At 40.7% G+C, this 23,489-nt stretch overlaps 1 protein-coding gene across 1 annotated transcript; it reads right to left on the minus strand.

Annotated features, from left to right (window-relative positions):
• Nucleotides 1-10,730: 10,730 nt before the first annotated feature.
• Nucleotides 10,731-16,423, minus strand: TMCC3 (transmembrane and coiled-coil domain family 3). Its single transcript, XM_009286751.2, has 3 exons — nucleotides 15,531-16,423; nucleotides 13,869-14,004; nucleotides 10,731-11,077 (listed from the first exon to the last, which is right to left on the minus strand). The coding sequence occupies exons 1-3, from the start codon at nucleotides 16,412-16,414 to the stop codon at nucleotides 10,775-10,777; spliced, it is 1,323 nt and encodes a 440-aa protein (XP_009285026.1). The 5' UTR covers nucleotides 16,415-16,423; the 3' UTR covers nucleotides 10,731-10,774.
• Between the last annotated feature and the right edge of the window lie 7,066 nt (nucleotides 16,424-23,489).

Consider the following 23,489-nt stretch of genomic DNA (forward strand, 5'->3'; position numbering starts at 1 on the left):
GGATACTTGTAGGCTGCCGTATCAAAATGACACCGTGAACGTAGTGTATTTAAAATGCGGTTTTTGAGTCACTGAATAAGGAGTTTTAAGCTTCTGTGCCACATTCACGAAGTTCTGTGCCAATCGTTGCAGTTCCGCTTCTCAAGGAGGGAGGAGAACAACAGGCCTCGACTCACAGCGCTGATGGGAACGACGGCACGGCCGTGCAGCTCACAATAATGTCTGGTAACAGATACCTGAGTCTAACGCTTTCTAGCCGAGGAAAAAAGTACGCGTTATGTTTTGTGTTCAGCAGTACTAAGTAGCTGTTGTCCAGTTGCTAATACCAGGCTGAACACGCAGGCTTACATAGCCACGTAGAAAGAAAGATACATTCCGGGCGTTCCTGGCAATGATCCCTGTTTTCTGACAGAAATCGGCTTGTAAGAGCAGTTGAAATACTGTAAACATGATCTTCTGGTAAACTGCCTCAATTTCTCTCTAAAATCTCTTTGGCTAAAGCAGGAGACTGATCAACCAGACCGGTATTGACACTCCCCTAATAAGATTAACAATCCTTTAATGAAGATTAAAATTGGCCTCAATTAGTATATTAGAAGGTGGGTATTACTGATGACACACACACATCCCCAAGGAAAAAGAGAAAAGAAGCCAAATGTTAAATTTGCCAGTAGTTTTATACAGATGTGGAGATTACAATTACAGTTAGCTCCCCTAGAGGTGGTTGTAAGCTTAGTTAATAAGAAGGTGTCTAAACCATATTACAGTCACTTCCATCGCTACAATGACAGGAGTTTAGTACTTCACTGGAAGACTGACTCTGCAGACTGATGTTGCCGTACAGTTTTACATGTATGTTGTGCTTGTGGTCAATACCTTTGCAATATTCAAAGTGAAATATCAACAGTATTCAATCTATACCAATTTATACCTATACTGAAATAAGTAACATTACAACAACTTAAAAGTTCACCTTCCAAAATGAACTAAAATTTAATTTTGATGCAAAACAGATTTTGATGAAGAAAAAAAAAAAAAGCCGTAGTTCTACACGGCTTTACAATGCAAAAAATCTTTTTAAAAAGTATTATGAAGCTGCATGCCTGACTCGTTTTCTGTATTAAATTTGCTCATTTTTAAATTATTTTTTTCACTATCAACTCTACAAACATGAATGCTAACTAAGGGCAAACAGAAGTCTTCCTCCCTTGTACAGCTTCATTAACAGCAATGGTAGCATGGCCCAGATTCTTTCTTTGGTTCTATTAGTATCTGTTCACATTAGGATTACACAGCTATAATCTATTGGAAAACAATTAATTTACATGAGAAACATGATGTCAAGAATCTAGGTCACTCAGTGTGAGCTCTGCGGGGGACATAGCAAAAAAACTACAAAATCTAAAACGATTTAGGTAGCTAAAATCAACAGACAGGGTTGGGTGTCTCTTGCCAGCTAATTTGTTGAATAATGGTGCAATTTTTGTGTAATCATTTCCAACGTGGAATCTTGTTCTAAGAGGATGACTCAAGATGGTGGAAATCGTGTTGCTTTATTTTTGCCTCCATGTTTTTCACATTGATCAAAAAAGGGTACTTGTTTCCCTCCGAGGCCCACTGAGTCAGGTAATTGTAGTTTATCACCTGACAGCTAGCATTTCTGAAGTATGGGTGGTAATGATGCTCCTCTTTGTCACAGTGACCGTCTCCCTCCATGTCTCACAGCAATGCGAGAAGCAGTGCTGAAAACCGGCTCCTACCTCTGCGTGCTTTAAAAATAGAGCTGCTGTAGCAACTCAGATGGGCTTGACCTGGGAATCTTGTAGAGTACAAGGAAAGAGAGAGAAAAAGCAAGAGAAGATGGAGTTCAAGGGCACGAGGAGGAGATGGCTGAAGGAAGGAGGAATAGAAAGCAGGTACGTGGGGTTTATGGACACAGCAGAGAGAGAAGAGGGTCAGTCAAGAGAGAGCAAGAGGGAGAAACAGCTGGAAAATGAAGACTATAAATATTACAAGACAAATTAAAAAAAGAGAGAAGTAAATATGAAAAGAAGCCATCCTGTCAAGGAGAGAGGGGAAACACATTGGGGTTTGTTTGTTCATTTTCTTTTTCTTTATGTCAGTCTTACTCTTCTAATTAAGTCAGTACCTAAAGGAAGCAGGTATAATACCTTCATAATATGTTGGATTATTCCAACAGTGGCAAATTCCCCTTTTTGAAATGTCTCCTACAACACAGGTTTTTTGTAGAAATAGAAATTTATGCAGCTACAGATCTCAGTAGTTTACAAAAATGTAAAGTCTCTTTAAGGTACACTATTTAAATTCACTGTGGGGCTCAAGTAAAAGTAAAGAGATTTCATTTAGAGACCTCAAGGTTTTCGGCTGACAGTATTAGAGATTATTTATGTCTCTTTACATGTCATCTTCTATTAGTTCTGGATAGATCAGCATTTCACAGAGCAGCAAGGTTCATCCTCACACAAAGCAAGCAACATACAAAGAGCTGTAAAATATGTAGAGAAGCCCAGGAAAATACTTCAATGCATTTTGCAGATACACTCTTTGGACGAAGATACTGTGTAAGCATGGTGAGAAAATGCCTTGATGAGTTTGAAAGCTTGTTTAGACTTCCTTGCTGCCTCAGTTGAGCAAGCTGAAAATAGTTGCCGTATTAGGTAAATCCTCAAGCTCCTGTAGCCCAGTGGCCTATCTTTAGAGAAGGGGTTTGCCGTTATGCACACATGCTGCCAGTCATACCTGTAGTTTAAGCCATGCTTAGTTTATGTCACCTTGACCTGAATCTAGCCTAGTAGGATAGAGGCCAAGTGGGGAATTAGTGTTGGGAGTACAAGCTCTGTTCAGCCGCTGAGTCAGCAGAGCCTGAAAACATCCAAATAGTATCATCATCTCATACAATTGCGGCAGAGGCGTCTGCAACTGCATAGTGTGCTAGTTGTGGTGGAGAGTTAAAACCGTATGTTGTTGTGCGTAGATTGCCTGAGAAAAATAATATTTTTGGCATTGCAAAATCAGAAGATGCTTTTAAATGCCATAGTGCTGTGATAAGAGCCTTTCCCGGTTAAACTCAGAGGGGTTTTTACTGTTGAGCTCGGTGAGGCCGGAATGTCATTTTTAGCACATAGGACATCAGTAGATATAAAGCATGAGGCAGTTTATGAAGCCATTACTCAGTCAAATGGGTTGTACGGGACCGCTGATCACACAGGTGTGTGTTCGCTGCTTTTCTGTTCAGCACGTACATACAGTATCTTGTGCTTATGAACACTGATCTTCTGCGTCCTTCCCCTTCAACCATGTGTCTGTGGCTATGGGGAAAAAGGATGTTTCCCAGACCAGTACCAACTTATTAAAATGGTACTCAGCAGAAAAATACAGAGGGAATTTATTGGGCTGCAAGGAGATTTCACATTTATGTATACCGTTCTCATATATTACAGGCTTCAGTCCCGACTGTGCTTTCATCTCCATTAGATTAACTCCACTCTAGCCATGCTAACTAAAGAGTTTTTCCAAATTTACACACACAGATGAGTAGAATGGCACACTCACCAACTGAAGGGATCACGACTACATCAAATGCAAGCTCAATTCCTAAAGTTTCTGTCAAATGAGTATTGATGCAATGAGTAGAGCAAAGGCACACGTGCACTCAGGAAACATTTATCCCTAAGTTGAAACTGCACTGCTAGCACTGTCTGAACTAGCTAGTTGAAAGCAGGTTTTGGTGTTGCAAAATGAGTTGCAGTATAGTAGCAGATAGTGTCTTGGGTGCCTTCAGATGGTTTCTGGCACATTCGTACAACTTTGGTGCCCCCATACCTCCAAGAACCAACACGAAGTATTTTCAGTGTACACTGCTGGTAAGGGTTATTTGTCTCATCCAGTGATTGCTAACACTGTATAGTGACCACTAACTTGGCCATGAGTGACACTTCTCTTTCTATGCTAAGTTAAACAGCACTGTTGTATTTTCCCCTCTGCCTTTCTATTTTCGGGTGCCAAAACAGTTACCAGGGTGTGTTATGCACTCTTCAAAGCCAGAGTTATGAGCAACTGAGAGAACTGATGATGAGTGAGATGCCCTTTTTTACATCTGGTTTGTCAGTGTGTTAGCAGGGGTTATTCAGCCCATGCCAGAAGTGAGCAAAAGTTTTGGCGGTTGGGGGGGACCTGCCGTTTGTGAATGGAGTTAGCCTTAATATAGACCAAGTCCTAGGCACCCATGTGAGAAACTCAGCATGGCAAGACCTTGGAAAGCCTGCAGGTGACATGGGAGCCGCTGTACGCCGTTTCCTCGAATAGGAGGAAACGGGAAGTACGGCATGAGCGCAAAGCAATATGCTGCTGCCACACTATTTCTACTCTGTTCTTGGTATAACGATACCATTCCCAATGGCTGCCGGTGCCAGCTGACAAGACCTCTGCTTTTGTGAAAAATAAATGCAAATGTTTTGCTTTCTGTCAGCTATGTTAACTGTTAGGCATGTCTGTTACATTTTTGGCACGTGTGACCAAGATTTCTGACGATAATGTAAAAATTCAGCTTAGGTTTCTAATTCAGTTTTCAAAAAAAATAATCCAAAGCGAATCCAACTGCTTGGCACAATAGCATCACGTTTGCGTAGCATGTTCACACAAGCTCTGGAGAAGAGCAGTGATGATACCTCATTTGGTGTTTGCAGTTTTGCCATGTCATAGCTGTAAATAAAATTCAAATTACCAGTTTTGGTCAAAACTGCAGCAGAGCAGAATGCTCGGTTTCATGGGTATTTTAAAGCTGGGGCTTATGCTCAATTGAATAACTTTGTTACTGACAAAGAAAAACTGAGAGGGGTTTGAGTGATCAGAGAGTCAGTTTAAGAAACAATGTTCTTCATCAAATAAATGTAAATATTTTTATTTTAAAAAATGTTAATGGTGCCTTAGAGGCAGTCATGACTACACAACAAAATATACAAAAATTACATTTTTGTAGTTGCATCTTTCCATAGTGCTGCACAAAATGAAAATGGTATGAGAAACATTGTAGATCACACACTGAGACAATTAACTTTAGTCAATAAAAACAGACAATTTTTGGTACGCCTCAATACTACCAGACCCAGGTTCCCTGGCTAAAAAGGAAAGGTGGCTTTGTGCAAAACTTTCCAACAACAGTACAACTTAATACGCTAAACATGCGGCAAATCAACCCTACAAGATAGTTTGACTAGTCCTCATGCAGTCTTTATATACAGCATCATCTCAGTTTGCTTTTTCAGGGAAAACAAGCAACATTAACTAAAATGAAACTTTTCTTAGTCTTTCACTGCTGTAATGTAAAATTGTCTGATTCTTTCTGCCGGATTCTATTCAGCGTCAGAGAGACCATTCAAACTTTATCTGAAAACAAGCCTTTTATAATCTTTTGCATTTTAAAGGGGAGCAATATAATTAATTAAAGGTCACATTCTGGCACAATAGTAAATGAAAAAAGCAGATAAGTATTTGATTAAAAAAGAGGAGGATAAACTTGCCTGGTTGCTATTCCTAGATGGACTTTCAGAAGTGATTAAATTCTGTTATCCAAATTAAAGTGTTTCATTACATTAATCTGGGTTTACCTTCTGTTGTACCATTGAATCCGGAAGTAAAATGTCTATACCACAGTGGAAAGGGGCTTGATTTCCAAAATTGGTTTCCATACCGCCTAAATGAACCACAAGCTTCTGTGGGTTGATTTTTTTTTCCCCAAATAATTTCTTGTTCATTGATTTTAACTCCAGAAAGCACTACCTGTGATCATGCAGTTGACTTTGTATCAAACAGAAGCCTGAACTGATTCCTCTTTGAACAGCAGCATTCAACGTTAACTTCAAATGTTGGAGTCTGTGTTTATGTTATTCAGTAGCTAATATTTAGCTTGCACCCTTACGATTACAAAACTGAAGCTTATGCTTACACTGGATTTGTCTAGCTTCAACTTCCAGTCAGTGGATCCTGTATCTTTCCTACAGCAAATTGCCTTCACCTATTGAATTTCTATTCCCCAGATAAGCAGTCATGATTCGTTCAAGGAAAACCGTTGGCTTTTAAACATCCTTCATGTAGTGCAGATGTCAGATCTATATGTGATGGTCCTGCAGCGGAGGCACTGCATAACACAAGCATTTTGATATTAAACTAAAAAGCAGTCAGATTTGATAGTGCTTCTCTAAGAATTCAGAAGAAGTAGACATCACAGGAGCACGGTAAAATGAGAAGTTGCACGAACACATACAACATAAAGCAGACAGGAGAAGGAATTTAAACTGGGTCTCATTCAGCGCTGTCAATGACTAATTGGATGTTCAACAATAGTGGAGTTATAGTTGAAGCTAGTGGAGGGATACATTATACAAGTTTTAGAGGAAACCTAATTTAGACCTGAACGCTGAAATGGGAGAGAGCAGGAAAATTGTGCTAACCTTCACGAGAAACTAAATGTCCAGGAACCTCTGAGCAAAAAAGCTGCCAAGAGCCTGGAGAACAGGTATTAACAACTAGCTGAAGGGCTTTTCAGTTGGAGAACTACTGTCAAAGTGAAGTGAAATAATTGACTACCAGGCAGCACCAAGCTGAAAAGACACTGTCTGGCAACTTTTTGTTGAGTGGGAGTGTTTTAGAGGCTCACAATGAGTAAGTGTAAGGAGTACACCAAGAATGTCTGATGTGTCGTATGAGAACATAAAAGCAAAGGGTATCCTGACAGAACACGGTTAATCGATTGAGAAGCTGAACAAGCTCTCACTAACAGAGGTCTTGCAACTGTTTGGGATGGCCTAGGCATACTTCCACAGCAAGCAGAGCTCTGACTGCAGGCCAGATACATGCACTCGTATAACCCCAGCCTAAGCAGGGGAAGTGCTGCTGGTACCAAAGTTAGTGGCACGGGCATCAGCCCTGGCTAGCCCAGCCACCAGCCTGCTTTCGACAGCGGGTACAGACACAGCTGGCTAGCCTGTACTACCACATCCAGGTGCTGTTTGTGTCTGTTCCCTGTAGGCAAAAGCTAGGAAGGACCTTTCTATGCTGAAGCTGCCCCATCATTCTGCAGGGAGGCTGCCTAGAGTGCAGTTTTAGGGGCAGCTAATGATCCACTGCAGCAAGAAAGAAAAAGGCTCATCTCCCTTTTTGTCCCCGCTTCGCACTTGCAAGACCTTTCCATCAGCCCTTTAAGTCTCTAGGTTTTTCTTCCGGCCTAGCAAGCTAACGTGGCACATGGAAGACTGCAACACACACCAGCGTCAGCCCAAGGTAAGAAATGGGAGGGTGAAGGCAGGAGGGGAGTCCTCCCTCCCTTTTGGGTGGCCTTCCACTTGGCAGAGCTCCTGGCACTGCATCCTTACTCTGTGCGAAACTATAGCAGTTTCACCCAAAAGCAGGCTTTTACCCTTCACATCTTTTTTTAATTTCTTGATGCGTGTCACATCCTCGAGTGATTTAAATCCAGCAGGGAAAATAACCTAGAGAAGTGCTGTGCCTATTTACCAATTAGGGTTCTTTTAATTTGCATGAGTAACATTATGCAGCCTTTACAGCTTTTTCTGGGTCCTCTGCCAGATAGAAAGCCAATACGGAAACGCGAGACCCTTCCGTTTCCAATTTGGACCCAGTCAGATTTTATCAAGACAGGGAGCAATCTTTCATAGGCCCATTGATTTTATGTTCCACCCTCACATTGCACTGAGGTCATCTTCCAGGATTGTAATAGGATGCCCTTGGAGCAGAAGCCTTCACGTCCCCAGGTCGTACCATACCAGCTTCCTTTGTTATAAGAAAAATGACTAACCTTTTTCCTGCCTGACCTTGAGACTACCCGGCATTGTATTTTTAACTATATACCCTAGCACTGGGAGGATTATCTCTTTAAACATATAACCACGCAACAGGCAAAGGAGTTTTTCTTATGTAAAAATTAACACGTGGTATTTCTCTCTCGCACGTGTACACTCCTGAACCCATTTAACAAAATGCTAGACAAACAGTGTTTTCTCAAGTGGCCAAACCAGAAGGTGGCTGTGCAAACTGAATAGAAGAATGGAGATGATAATAAAGATGGCAAGAAAACACCATGAAGAGTCACAGCTTTCTGAGGATCAGTACCAGGACCCTTGTTTTTTTGTAATGGATGTATAATCTTGTGGCCTATGGAAATGAGGGAAATAAAAAAGTCATAGGGCTGATGAGTAAAGTGGGTGGTGGAATTTAGGAAAAGGCTTCAGAAAACAAGGGACTTTGAATAGAAGCACACTCATTGGCCAAAGAAATGGAAAGTACAAACTATAAAAAGACGTTATATGCCTTTTCAAAAATGAAGATAGGAACATGTTATATTAAAACAGTGGAAAAGACCAAGAGGATCTCGGAGCACATCAAAAGGGCATAAAAATAAACCAAGGGAAACCCTTTCTTGTGATGTAAAGGCCAGGAAAGAGCTACTTCTTTTTTCCTTTTCATCTTTTTAACACTGTGGAAGCGACTTCCCCATGAAGATAAGTTTAATGAGGTGCGCTGGTGGAAGCAATCCCCTCAGTTTATGAGCTGGCTGTAAAAGGAGGCTAGGTGCAGGTACTTGGAAGTTGGGGGGTGAAGGCCTGTTGCAATGCACGCATACAGTGCCGAAATGGATTCAGAGACATGAGAAGAAAGGTCTCCCCGAACCGAACAGCAGCAGGAGCACAAGCAACAGTTAAGACAGAGAAGCTTTATACGTTACACAATACCTCTTTCCTTCTTCAGGGAATACCAGGAAGAGAGGGGTAAAGGCAAAGAGAAGAACAAACAAAACAAACAAACGTTAAGGAAAAGAAGAATGTATCTATATAATAATTCTTCCTGACACAGCCAGGGATAAACCAAGCGGTAAGTTTGGGCTTTATAAAGGCACATCCCTCTCAGCAGGACTTTTGCTTTCCACTCCACCTTCCTCTGAAGATGAGGCAGGGTGGGGTTAGGATAACATGGGTGTGCCTGATCTGATCCATGTCCAGTGCCTGTGAGCCAGCACAATCCTTCCCGATTTCTCTGTTCAAAGATGTAGCACATATAAAGAATTCTTTAACGATTTTTGAAGTGTTTTAACTGAATTTTCTAAATGCTGAGTCATATCATTATTTATGCAGTTAATTCTGTCCTTCCTTCAGTCCCTGAAGCCACAAAAAGTAACTGCATTCACTGTTAATCCAATCATGGTAAAATGTCAAAGTTCTTCCCCTGCCTCCCCTCCCCCACTCCCTTTCCTCAGGATCAGGTCTTCTGCATTTCTACACCAACTATTGCACTTGATTAAAAACAAATACACACAGCGAGTAACCCCCTTCCACCCCCTGTAAAACCAGCGTAACAAATACTGTAACTGAAAAGAAAATCTGTCATGACAATTATTTTCAAAGTAAGCAACACTGAACATCAAATAACTGGAGACACTGTCTTCTGGTGAAGACAAGAATTCTGGTTGTGGTGGTTTGGTTTGTTGGGGGTTTTTTATTATTTTAATTTTTTATTAAAGATCTTGTTTTACATCATGGCTGAAAGCCAAGCAGAGTTCAGGGAAAATTTTTTTGCAGTTCTTCAATCAAGCAAAATAAATGCCAGTAAGAAAAGAAAGCCAACCCTGTCTCCTAGTAGTGGTACTGTATGCTAATACATTATTTTCAGGAATGTTTGTCAAGAGTCTGCACAGTGTTTGTGTATTTACAGAAGTTTAACTCCCTGCTCCCCTAAGGACCTGTTCCCTCATGCTTCTTCCACATTCCTTAATCTTTACAAGAAAGAGAAATCCACTGTACCCGGAGTCCCACCACCTATCTGCTTTGCATTCAGTTAGAGCACCCCAACAACGCAGTGCTGACAAAGGCTAACCTAAACCTTGCCTTCCTGTGTACTCCTTTCCCCTTGCAGCTTGCAGGGCTTGAAGGAAGCGAGTGCTTTGGTCTGCATGACAACTTACCAACCAGTTACTTGCTTCTTTACTCCTTTACAAAGTGGCCTGGAGATCTTGCCATTCAATTCAGTTCATCTTCGGAAGCCTTATGCCACATTTATGCATTTCCCGAGTGTGGTAAGGAACAGTGCCAGGATAGAGCAACCTCTAACTGTGGTCAGTAGTCACCACTGGTCTAATTTACAAACAGTAAACTCTCTGTGCAAAGGGTTCCTAGCAGAAGCATCAAGTTTTGCTGGTCCTGAAAACTAGAAACCCCATATACAAATACCCATTAATTTAGAATCAAGAACTATTAATACATATGACTGTATAATTTGGCTTATCATTCTAATTGGATTCAGAGAGAAAATTAACTTATAGTCTAACAGGGCTGATACGCATTACGGTGCACTCCCTCCTGATCACACTCTTTGCACTCCAGTCTAGTAAAAAGCACACCTGACATTTGCAGTTGCTTGGATCCCTCCCAGAGCATCATACCATCTTTTGTGGGTGTGGGTTTGTAAAGTGGAAAACCCGTTGGATTAAGGCAGAAGACTGACATAAGCAAGCAGTTCATCACAGACATAGCCAGTTAGACACAATCTGATTGAACAGGCAAGTGACTGCCAACAAGTATGCATTTATGTATTTACACCTTAAAGTCCAAGAGTCTTTGTAGCCTTCTCCATCCAGTCTGCACATTTAAACTGACAAAAAATAATTTCTATACATACAGCACTTAAAAAACAGGGAGGGGAAGGGGGGGAAAAAAAAAAAAAGCAAGCAGCCAGACCAGCAGCTTCATCTTGGTATAATCATCCTTTCTATGGCACAAATGATATGATCCCAGTTTTTACAAAATATTGCCAGCAGTGTCACTGCGAAAAAAGTGCAAATGATATGAAAACGGCTCTTCATCATAGGAGCAATGAACTTTGCAATAGTAGAAACGCACACCAAGATGACAGTCATGAAGGCCAGGATAACATTTATACATTTCCCCAGGAGCACTTTGGCATTAACCGTTTCGGACTGCTGTGCTTGCTGTTCCTGCTGATGGAGCTCCAGCTTTGAAACCCGGGTCTGGCATGATTCCAAGGCTTCCTGGAGACAGAAAACAAGAATTAAGGCAGCTGTATTTCCATACACCACTTTTCGCATTTCAGCTGCAGAGCCATCCATCAGCTAGATTAGAAGTGTAATTTATTACAGACTCCTAAAAATTGAACGAACCACCAACTCTTTTAAAAATAAATGCACATATATATCTGCATGTGTGTATCGCTGCCTGCTCAGGCATAATCAAGTCTGACAACGCTGTCCAAAATGTAGTCTTTACATTTTTCATGCTTGAGAAAAAAGTATCCTAACTCTAATGTTCACGACAGATAATGTTTCCTGCATATACTGATGAGATAAAGTACTGGGAAAGCTGTTGCCGTGGCAACTGTCACCGTGTTAAAACAGCAGCAAAGTTAGTTTCTTTGTATACGCTATGGAAAACATTAGTGCAGTACAGGCTCGCTGTGGTACCAATTAAATCTACTTTGCAACATGTACCATTTGGTTTACATCACCTCTCTGGCCTACATTGCTTTTCCCCTCAAAGCCACCCATCGTACAGTGCTGGGATTGAGTCCTCAGTAAGAGACTGCCTTCTCCTTCTGTCAGTGTGAAGGCTCATTAATCCGTACCCCAAGTGGGCAGCGTGCAGTGGAGACGAGAGAAACCTGTGGTGATGCTTTTATGGAATTCTCTCTCTCTCATGATATATTCCACTTCACATTTTCTTCTAAAGAAAGCAGACCTTGCTCTTCTGCTTGAGGGTGGACTAAAAATGGTCTTTGAGTAAAATGGTTCCTACATCACTAACCCCACACTGAAGCCCTCTCAGTGTGAAACACGGACAAATTTCCGACTGTTTCACTTACTTGCCAAAATGCCACTTTTTGCTGGAACCAGGACTTGGGCACCACTATGTAACATGGTGCAAGGCTGTAATTTAGTGAGATTGATCAACTTGACGTAACCTTTTACCACTGTGTAAAAGGGAAAAATTATGCTCCAGCATCCCTACTTCCTTCCCCACTCTCAAACTCCAAATGTTTTCCTTGCACTGGCAGGGGTGTTCACCTGATCACACAGTAAGCTGATTCAACCCAATCTTCCATGTAAAAACAAACAGACAAAACCACTGCACACAGAGTTATTAGCTTTCTTTGGCTGGGTCAGTTCTCCCTTGTTTCGGCAAGCTGAACTTGCTTACCATGTCACCAACCAGGCACCAAAGTCAGCACAAAGCACATGGCACAGCACCTTACAAAAGATCGCTTCCTTTCACTCTTCTAGGAATTAGTAATAATACAGAAGACAGTCCTTAATGAGTGGCACAAAGTCCCTTAGGGTTCATGCATGCTCTCCACTACACACTAAAGAACTTTCCTGCTCCTTCTTCCACTCTGACCGTAAGTTATTCTCAAATCATCTCGTGCTGCTTTAGAGGAAGTCCAGCTGTGAAAGTCTGATACCTGCAGTTCTGCACTGAGGCTGAGCAAGTGTTTTAAAAATGATCTGCCCATCCCTTAAGGACAGAATGCTCTGAAGTTGGGTTGTTAACTTAAAATATCCACAACCTAAATGCTTTTACTCTATTTTAGCTTATTTGCCAAACCCCCAAAGAGACAGGTCTAAACAGGCCTTACTGTACAGAGGTAAAAGAAACAAGGCTGTATCAACGTAGCACCTCCATTAATTTCAAAAGCCTCTGACACCCCTCTCCAGGGTTCTGCTAATGAGTTAATGAACATTTCACAGCCCTTCTGCTGGAGAAGTTGGGTCTCATTCAGTTTTTACATCCTCAAGATGCCTTCACAGAAAGGAGTCCTGCACGAGAGATGTCTCTTCTTTAAACCCACAAAGGAACCTGTGATATACTTAGATTCAGTACCATCCCTTTCCCACTCTGTTCCCAGGGGGTTCCTGACTCTCACACCAACCAGGAAACAGGGTGATCGTCCTGCTGCCTGCGCTCTCTACGTTTAGAAATGTGAGCACAGGGTTGTACAGGACAGGGTGGTTTTCGTTTGGTTGGTTTGTTTGTTTGTTTCTTTAACCATCTGAGCCAATACGAAGACAGTCTTTGAGCATTCCTCAGTTGTTAGTGAATTTAAACCCAAGATAAGGCAAAACAATGTTTTCACCATTTTTCACCATCGCTCAGACTTTGGGTATAAATATTATGCATTATATAAATGCTTATATTGTATATAAATAGTCAAGTATGTAACTACATGCTGTCAGGACAAACTTGTAGAAACTATTACTGGCTTTTGGTTGAAGCCAGACATGACTACAACTGATCACTGAAGTGAACACACCCTACAGCTTTGATTGTAGGGGCCGTTGTGACTATGGATTAAAACTCTTAAATTATAACTGGTAAATCTACAAGTCTATTTATCAGTTAGCTCTTTTACTTTTCACCTTAAACTCAATTCATAATAAACCTTGCCAGTGATATGACTACATATTGTCGAAAGTCTGAGCAAGAGGTTTGTGTTAGGACGTTGTCGAAAGTGGCATTTTACACAATACACGGAGACTCAATTCCTTCCTCCTCTGGTGCAAGAAATTAAAACAGGCCATTCTTCATCCACAAGTCTGCCTAGGCTACATCATCAATTCCAGCAGATAAAATTCTGAAACCATTGAAACAAATGGAGACTGTCACCGATTTAAATGTGCTGGGTTTCATCTTAAAACAGACAAAACATGGGCTTAAATCTTTCTCTAGATTCCTTATATATACAGATGTAGAAAGATACAAGTGTTTTACAGTACAAGACTTCTACAAAGTGTTAGAAGTTTATGATAAGGGGAAAAAAAAAAAAAGTACCTGAACATCTCGTGATCGCTCATATGCCTGATACGCCACTTTCTCCTCTATGCTGGCTAGCTCTTGTTTCAAGTTTGCTGTCTCATGTTGATGAAGATCAGTGAGGTCATTTAACTGGTCTTCCAATCTTTCGTATCTTATCAGGAAAAAAGGTCTAAATTTAGTGCGTTCTATTCAAGTAATGCTAAATCATGAAAACAATTACACATTTTAAAAAGTAACTTCCTAGTGTACTATGGATTCATCTGACTGGCATTACAGAGCACATAGAGAAATCAGTAAAAACTTTGGAAACTCTCCATAAGCATTTATTGAGCAAACGGAAAGCCTTTTTTGAGTGTTCCTTGCTGGCAGTGAGCGTTAAAAAGCAAATATTTGTACATCATTGGCAAATTACATGAACTATAAACTGGCTAAGGGTATCCAACTCACATTTCTCTGTTTCTCACTTTTCATTTAAACAAGAAGATACGGTTTCGTAAGTGAGCTTGAGCCAGTTAACAGCTCGCCAGTAGCGAAAGGAAAGATACATTCCCTGGATCCCCTCTCAAACACGACTGCAGCATCCTGCCATTCATGTACAGCCTGTTCTGGCATGTCTATGCACGGTAAAACATTTCAACTAAACCACCAGAGAACTAAAGTTTTTTTGGCGAGTTTATAACTTGGTTTAACACACAAACAGGCAAACACTGCAGTCAGCACAAAAATGATGGAGGCAAAATTGTCTAGCTGTGGAAATGGTGGCAGGAGGCTTGAGATCTTAATGGCAGTGAGCTCTCAGAAAAGCCCACCCTGCCTTCTCCTGAAACCAAGTCCTGAGTGCAGTAGGTCATTTGCTCTGTTCTTTCCTCCCCATGTTACCACCTGATATCCAGCCTTCCCTTGTATTTAAGGGCATACACTTATATAAGAAGTGTAAACAAGGGAAACATTAAATTATTGTAAGTCATACTGAGTTTTTGTCCATTAGCATAGTAAAGACTTCAAGAATCAACACTTACTTTAACAAGTGATATGACAAATGGGATATAGGTACAGCAGGTGCAAGCCCTCTGTAGAACATATCTCACTTCCCACAGCGGATGATAAAAGAATTAATTGCCAAGTAACAAATGCAAGGGGAAGTTGTGCTACAGCACTCAAAATTACATTTCACAGCTGCGTTACACCGGGGTACAAAGTGACATTGCATTCACAAGATAGCAATGTGTCTGAGAAGTATTTGGACAAGGTACTCAGGACTAAAGGGTATATCTATCAGCTGTAAGTCAGCTCTGCTGCACCGTAGACTGATGAGCATTTTCAAGTAGCAATAGATCAGAATTCTTCCACCAGTTACAAAACAATTGGCACCTCCTATATGCAGTATTCACATAATACAATATGCCAGTAAGATGTCAGATGAGGGAATTTTCAGACAAGCCTTCAACAAAAGGCAACAAACTACCACATCATTTGATAGGAAATATTAATGTTCTACATGTATTTTCAGTTATTGGAAGGAGTGGAACATTTTGGTACCAGATATTGATTGGAATTATTTTTTCCTCTTGCTTCTGAAATATCACACACACAAGCACACACCCACATTTACACTTTCCAAATAGCTTCTATACCTATTCAAAAGTCATTTCAAGAGAACAGTTAAAAAAAAAATACCTATATCTTTCCTCTTGCAACATCTGAGAAATAAAGCCATAGTCTCTTTTAAATTGTGCTTTTAAATTCTCAATATCATCAGCTAATTGCGACTGCGTCTCCTTGATTTCCCTTAGTTCCTCCAAAATAATGGAAAGCTTTCCTTGGCTGTTCAGGGTACTTGCCACAGCAGGACCAAAGGAAGTATTCCCATTACTGTCTGCTGAGCCAGAGGTCCCGCTTGAGCATTCATCATCACTAACATATTTTGGTTTGGCAACAATGGTGGCACTGCCCCCATATGTTCTAGAACTCGTTTCTGGCCGAAATTCATCCAAGGTATTTTTGAGATGAGCAATGTTGTCTGCACTACCAAATTTGTTTCGGATCAGGTTTGCAAACTCTCTAGACTTGCTGAAAACAAAGACAGGTGGTGTCAAGGATACACCCGGCACACCCGACTTGCTGCTCTCTGTTCCATGCCCAGAGGTACGAGGCCTTCCATGCTGAATATCTTTCAAGTTATCTTTGGAAGTATCCTTAGTACTTTTGGAAGATCCATTTTGTTCAATATCCTTGAGCTTTTTGTGATACTGTTCCAATTTCTTCTGCAGCTGGGCAATGGAGTGGGCAGATTTCTGGTTCTTTTTCTCGAAGACTTGCTTAATGCGCCCAGCCTGTTGCTTGTCTGCACTGTTTACCAGTTTCAAATACTCAGCCACGTTTCCATCTCGAGCTGTTTGTTCAACTTTGATTTGTTCTGTAACCTTGAGGATTTTCTGTTTCAAGCTATCCGCACTGAGTTTGACTTTGTGAAACTCTAAGACCCCATCTGGTACATCAAAGTTCAGGTTGGTGTCAGAGCCTCCACGACGAATGTTAAGTGGTAAACTCAGGGTATTCATGTCATGTCTTTCCACCTAAGGAGAGAGAAAAGAGATAAATGGAATTTGAATTTTACTTTTTAAAATCCAACTTTCAGTTTCCTTTTCCGCATATAATTATAACAACTACACAATATCAAGTAGGTTATAGTAGCAAAATAGAAATTTCCTCATGTAAAGTCAAAGCCATGGGGGAGGCATGAGAGAAGAATGACCTAACCAGAAGAGCTTCATCCCTATTAGCATCTCGTGCTAGCCTCTGTGACAAAGAAGGTACATTTCCATAAAGCTGCCACAACATCGTATCTATAGAGACTGCTTAACAAACACTCTAGCCATAATGGGTTTTCAGAGCTTTAAAACCAGAGGGAACTAATGCAATTGCTCAGGCAAGACCATTGCAGAGACAAGGCAGAAGCTGTATTAAAGTATCTTTTAAAGATGCATTTGTGAAATGCTTTAACTACTCTTTGCTTCAAAATGCCTGACATCCTATGTTAAAAGTTTGATTTCCAACTACAGTATTTATTATTGTCTATAATACTGAAGATCTTGGAGCAAGACCTATGCGCACATACACGTCCAGTGATCACCATTCAATCTTTTCCTTGATTATCATAATTAATTATTGCTGTAAGGCTTGTTTTCTCATCCTTGCACAGTTTTGGTGTCCCTCCTGGAAATTCTCTCCAGTATTCCTGTATTCCCCTTAAAATACAGGCTCAGGAACCAGACGTGGTGTCCTACTGTTAATGACATGCATCATGCACAGATTGATCAGGAGAACTATTCTCACCCTGTGTCTATCATGACGGGTTACAAACACAGAGGGGGCAATATAGCCATAAAATTGGATCTGTATCTGATCATTTCAGAGACAAGATCATCTCTACTCCTACTTTGTATTCTTATCCCTATATTACTGAGGATTACAGTACTTTTTTTTTTTCTTTTTCTTTTCCTACTGCACTGCTCAGGGTGCAAACCAGGTAACATAAAAGTTCACATTCACCAACCTCTAAGAAAAATGGACACTTGAAAAATGCAAACTGAAGAGTTCTGGAGTTGACAATTTCTTCTGGAGAATATTGGTTAATGGTGACCTTTATGACTTGGACTCTATTCCAAGGATAAACCAGTGCTGTGGCCTAACAGCTCTGCACTTTACCAGCTGGTTAAAAATAATTGATATTGAGCCATATGCTTAATTATTAAAAAGAGGTAAAAGTAATTTTTTTAAATATATAAAAATTGTATATGATTTAATATCATCAGTCACGTGCTTCACAGAAAATCCACTTTATTGATGAGATCTCATTTTAGCATTTGCACATGACACACATGGATGGCATTCTATATTCAGGGTGATACCTAATTTAAAGAGTGACAAAAATCACAAGTGTCAAAACTAACTTCCATTTTTATTGATTTTTTTTTTTTTAAACAGGATACTTGTATCTTTCCAAAGACTCATACACCGCAGAAAAGCAATCAAGGCAAATAGCTGAAAAGCTTAGATACTAGATCTATACCCCATATTGCAAATATTTCTTTAAATGGATTTACTGGGTTTGCACAAATTCAGTAAAGAGAAAAAGCTCAGTATAAAACAATAGTTTCCTGAAACAACCTAAGACATTTTTGAATAAGCGTTGGCACAAAATTATACCGTAATAAATCATCGAATTGCATGTATACACAAGATAGATACATCACTGATGTCACTCAGGACAAGCTGTACATAATTCCAAGAATGGGTGGGTCTATCTCTAACCTTTACACAGCATTAAGTGTTTACTTCCTTAGTACAAAATAGTCTAAAAATATATTGTAATAATTGGATACAAGCCCAAACCAGATCCCTTGTCCCTTATGTCCTCTCCCTCGCTGGAGTCTCTAGCGCTCAGCCAGGTCTATCATCACCATGCACCCCCTGCCTTCCTGGAACTTCAAGGTCACAACATCAGTAGAGATAAAAAGAACAATAGCATCGAGGGAATACATCTGCTGAAAGTTGCATTGCTTTTGGTGTTGAGGAAATCAATTAACTACTTCTGAAATGAGTATAACTAATCATAGGGTCAGTTTAAATTCAGTGAAGTTTAGAAAAGAATTGTGTCTAAATTCCCAAAACACTACTAGGAGTAGCTTTTTAGCTTACTGGATTGAGAGCTCACCAAGGGTACAGCAGAGTCATATCCAAGACATTCCTCTGTCTGTATTTGGCCAAAATGGCAGTTGTCCTCTTGCCATCATGATGCAAGGTTGGGTCAAGGAACAGAGGCACTTGAAATCTTCTCTTGATGTGTTACACCTTTTAGTTGGTGGGGTGGGTATTTTGGGTGGGTTTTTTTGGTTGGTTCATTGTTTTCGTGTGGGTTTGCAGAGGGTTTGGGTTTGTTCTTTTGTTTTGTTGTTGCTGTTGTTTTGTTTTAAATCAGAAGCAAGCAGACACTAGAGGACCCAAGTATCTCTAGACAAGTGGCATATCACCTGTCTTCTTTCTTGATGAGGTAGAAGAGTTTGGCAAAGATCCATTTGTGATTGCTTTATAGCTCAACACTAATGTTACCCCAAGACAGCAGAGGTCCAACTTCAAATCCTATCTCAAATCCTACCCCAAAGCCTCCTTGCTGCAACAGTCTTATCTTGAGCTGAGAAGAATTACCCTCTGCGTACCTTCCTGAAGCACTGTAAACGTAGCTTGCACTTCCTGCTGTATCAAATGCCCAGTTCTTTATACTGAGCAGAAGACTGTCAGTAGGAGTCTGGGATGCTACCTCATCCCCACAGGGACTGGCACGCTCTCCTGTGATGTGGGCTGAAATCCTCCCACATGCAGGAGACTGAACGCACATCCCCCTCAAAGTACACGAGTGCTCTTCCAGCTGTCCTACGGAAAGAGATGATGAATGCCATCCATGCCATTGTTCCTTCTGTGTCTGTCGGGTCACTGGTGCCTGACAAGGGCACCAAGCTGTTAACAATAAAGAAGTTGTTGAGAGATTGATTTTTTTTTTTTGTTGTTGAGATTTTTTTTTTTTTTTTAAGATTTTCATTGTGGCTGCCAAAAGAAAACAAAAAACAAATATATACACATCCATTATTGGCCCAAATAGCCAAAACAACCTACCTGGGAGGGACGTGGCTGCCAAAAGAAAACAAACAAACGAAAATATATATACACATACAGTAGTGGCCCCAATAGCCAAAACAACCTACCTGGGACCAGCCATATTTTTGGAAGTGAGAAGCACTTAAAGAAAAAAGAATGGAATCATCATACATCTCTCCTATCATGATAACAATTAATAGGGAGCTGGGGATTAGCAATAGATGAGAGGGAGCAGTCCCCAAGACAAGTGGTAACACAAGGAAGGCAACGCACCAGCCCAGAGTCTGAGGAAATACCAGACGCATGTCCAGGATCTGGCTTCTAGGAAAAACAGGGAAAAAACAATTTGCACATGGTTAGTGGGATAGCCATAGCTGAGGTTAGCTTGAAAGAAGAAATCTCGGGCTCGGAGAGACCACTGCATTTTATGGACCACTTCACATATGCACTTTGCTACAACCCAGTTGAGAACTAATTGTAATGCTTGTGCTGCTCAAAGACTAGCTTTCAAGAACGGTGATTTAGGAGTGCAGCAATTCAGGCTCCTTGCCTGCATCAGAGCCAGACACCACAGATTAAGAGATAGGTACCTCTCAGAGGTAAAGCAACTTCATTCTGCCCCAACCCTCCTTTTCCAAGGAGCCAAGCAGACCCCTGCCTGCATGGCCAGGCTGTTCATGCAGCCCATCCCAAGCCAAAGTCCAGAGCTTCGAAAGGGATAGCAGAATAACTGCTTGGTGCAATGAACACAGGCGCACTGCTAGGAACCCTTCATTACACATGAATTAGCAGGTATGCTTTCCATCTTAAATGGTAAGTGGAGGGCTGGGTAAAAGGCAACCAGCCATTCATAAAGAAGCATTCAGAGCACAATAGTGCTTTGAAAACCCAATCACAGAAGCAAGGATAGGGATATTATTGGTATCACAATGATCCACATGTTTTCTCACTTACCGTCTGCAAAAACAACCGAAAGCTCAGATTTGCAGGCCATGCTAACAATGAGCTCAGAGCACAAAAGGACCCCTGTGCCCAAATGCCACAGGTATGACTGCTGGAAAGGGGTTCCATGTGGACAGGAACTGCTGAACGGGCAAGAACATCACGCTTAACAGCCTATGTAGATTGGCCATTATATCCTCTGGTTGCAAAATGCAAAGCAGATGTAGAAGGTTATTTCTTGCCCAAAGATACTGTGTGGGATCCATTTGGGAGAAAGAAATCCATAGTGAACAGAGCACAGAGAGCATGCAGCCCACCCTAGTGCAGCCCACATCTCATGGCTGCTCAGATGAATCACTTCCTCTGTTCCACTGACTGTATCAATAGCTCTCCACTGACAAGTGAGAGCTCAGCCACCTATGTTTATGTGTCAAACTGAATTCTGCTGTTTATTTCATAGATTTCTTTTATACTCTTTTAAGAAGTGGCTGAAAGAGCACAGAGAAAAAGCATTTGCAAGACAGAGTCATTGACTGCATATACGCATCGGGCTCCGGAAAGCACACATCTTTGGGTTGCCTCACTAACAGAAGCAAACCGTGAAGACACAAAGTGATCTATTTATTCAAACCGGCTCAGTTTAGAGGTGGTTGGTTTTTTTCTTTTCCCAAACAGCCTCGTTATCATCACCAGTCATAGCTGTGCAAGCTAAACAAAAGCTTATGATGACAATTTAAGTCTATCTTGCCAGACTTTTAGAGGCGTATCTGATTAATGCTTAGAAAAAGAATCCCATAAGAAACATACAAGATAGGATTAAGGCAGCTCTAAGGCTTTTAGGGTTTAGCAATAGCAACAAAAATAATCAGGAGTAATTCTCTTTTTGTCAAGAAGTATACATATACCAGAAGCACAGGGGTTCCAATGGGTAAAAGAGCATGCAGAGGAGGTTTTGTTACTTTTTCAGTGTATTCAAAAGCAGAAATGTGTTTGGGGAAAGAGTTTTACTCTCTCTTTCAAATTCACTGCTCCTTCTAAAACCCACAGGAGGAGAGTCCTTCATGGAAGGCTTAAAACAGTGCTTAATCATCATAAAAGGTTTTAAGTTATATAAATTTGCCCCTAAAATTGCTGTACAGTATGTTACAGCAAAACACCTTCTGCTCATGTTTTTTCAAAGAGCTACTTAATAGTAATAGCTAGAAGTACCTACACTCAGAACATCATACTAATAATCATGCAGAGGGTTGAGAATACAGGAATGGAGGGAGACAGCAAACACTGCTTCTACTTTTTACTGGGGAAGTCAGAGATCCAGGGTAAGTGATTTGTCTAAGACCATCTGGCAAACACTGATGGAATCAACTAACACAGAAGGTGTTCCTTTACTATCAACAGTTCCTCTATCAAAAAGACAAACATCAAAGCTGTAAGGTGTCTCACTAACACATATCAGGGGTTTATTCCAGGTGGTAGTCAAAGACAATCCCAGATACCCTTTGGCAGGTTATCTGCACTTCAATATTCAAAGGCTGGGGAGCTTCAAGGCCATTTCATGAGTAAGGCATCATACAGAGGCAGACTAGCCTGTAGAGTTTTGGATACTTTCGAAAATTTTCCCCATTATGCCAACATGGTCTGGTAATTATAAAAAATCAGTTGTTATACAAAGCAACTTAGGCAAGACCTCAGATATAGACTAAACAACTAAGCATACTAGTCAAGACCTCAGATATAGAACCCACTCCTTCTCAGGCTCAGTTTGATCACTTATCTTTCTCTCCATTTTAGTTCTTTTTACTAGCACCACAGAGTTGAGACTGTAAGCACAGGCACCTCAAGAAAGATGTAAATGTGCTTGCAATTTTAGCTTAAGAAAAAAAAGTTTAAAATGCTTTAAAACAAACTCTGTAGAAAGCAATGCCAAAGAAAGCATATACACATAAGTTCTGGTGTTGCTAGAAAGGCAGCTTTTACTCTCTTGGTCTAATTTGGTCAATGCCAAATAGCCATGCATAACCTGTGACCCAAACAACCAAGTTCACACCAACATTGTTTTGCCTCAAATCCTATGGACATGCTCAGTTCAAACTAGGAGTATCCCAGAAATAACCTTTTATCTAATTTCTAATTAAAGGACTGAAATAAGGCCAAATTAGCTAGGTCACTGCTTGTGTGTAAATAAGTCTTTAGATATGGTACTATTTCAGATTAAACCGACAATGGGAGAAAAGAACAATGGGGGGAAGAGGCAGTTTTCTGCTTCATTGCTAACACCAGCTCCTTCAAAACCCAACAACATCCACTGAAAAGTCTCCCGTGTCACAACTCACACTCAGTCCTGTTCCAGGTTGTTCCACAGCATAAAACTGACACGAGCAAACCAGTTCCAATACAAACAACCTCTGTGCCTAGACACTGCAAACTTCAACAGGCCTTTATAAAAGTAAGCAAGCTACCTTCCATTTACTGTCCAGCAGTCATGTAACAACAGGAAAAAAAAAAAAAAAAAAAAAAAAAACGAAAACAAACAAACTGTCCTGGCTAGGGAAAACAATACTGCAATGAACTAATACTCAGATTTACTACGCTTAAGTTTCTTAAGCAGGCAAGACACAGGCTCCACACCCCACTTAACTATTTTGCTTCAGATCAGTTCCACTCTTTAGATAAGCACCATTAATTAAGAAGGAGTCATTAAAATACTCTCTCTTAACTTCTTAAATCAAAATAAATGTCACTTTTATATGTATGTTCCTCCTCTCTCAGGTTTCCATAGCAATATAAGGAAATACTTGGGAGCCCCAGGTGCTACACAGGTGGTTCCATCAAGAAGTGCTTATGAGAAGCCTGCACTCCCACTCCCACTGAAGGAGAGTGCCTTTCACCTGACACAAATCCCTCAAAATACAGCCGCTATGAATCAGTGTGGGGGTGGCATATTTTTGAAGAGTGATGCAAGACATTCTCTATCTCTTCTTCTAGGCTAATTGTTCAACTCACTTTTAGTGTTTCTAAGAAGTGCTTTCCCTCCCCCCT

This window comes from Aptenodytes forsteri, unplaced genomic scaffold, assembly GCF_000699145.1.
Source record: "Aptenodytes forsteri isolate BGI_AS27 unplaced genomic scaffold, ASM69914v1 Scaffold360, whole genome shotgun sequence".
Lineage (NCBI taxonomy): Eukaryota > Metazoa > Chordata > Aves > Sphenisciformes > Spheniscidae > Aptenodytes > Aptenodytes forsteri.

What these genes read in the sequence shown, in the direction of transcription:
- TMCC3 (XM_009286751.2), bottom strand. Translation starts at nt 16,414, where the DNA reads ATGAATACCCTGAGTTTACCACTTAACATTCGTCGTGGAGGCTCTGAC. An exon ending in TTGCAAGAGGAAAGATATAG is followed by an intron (nt 14,005 to 15,530) that starts GTATTTTTTTTT and finishes TTTCCTGATAAG; the next exon opens with ATACGAAAGATTGGAAGACC. An exon ending in AGCGATCACGAGATGTTCAG is followed by an intron (nt 11,078 to 13,868) that starts GTACTTTTTTTT and finishes TTCTGTCTCCAG; the next exon opens with GAAGCCTTGGAATCATGCCA.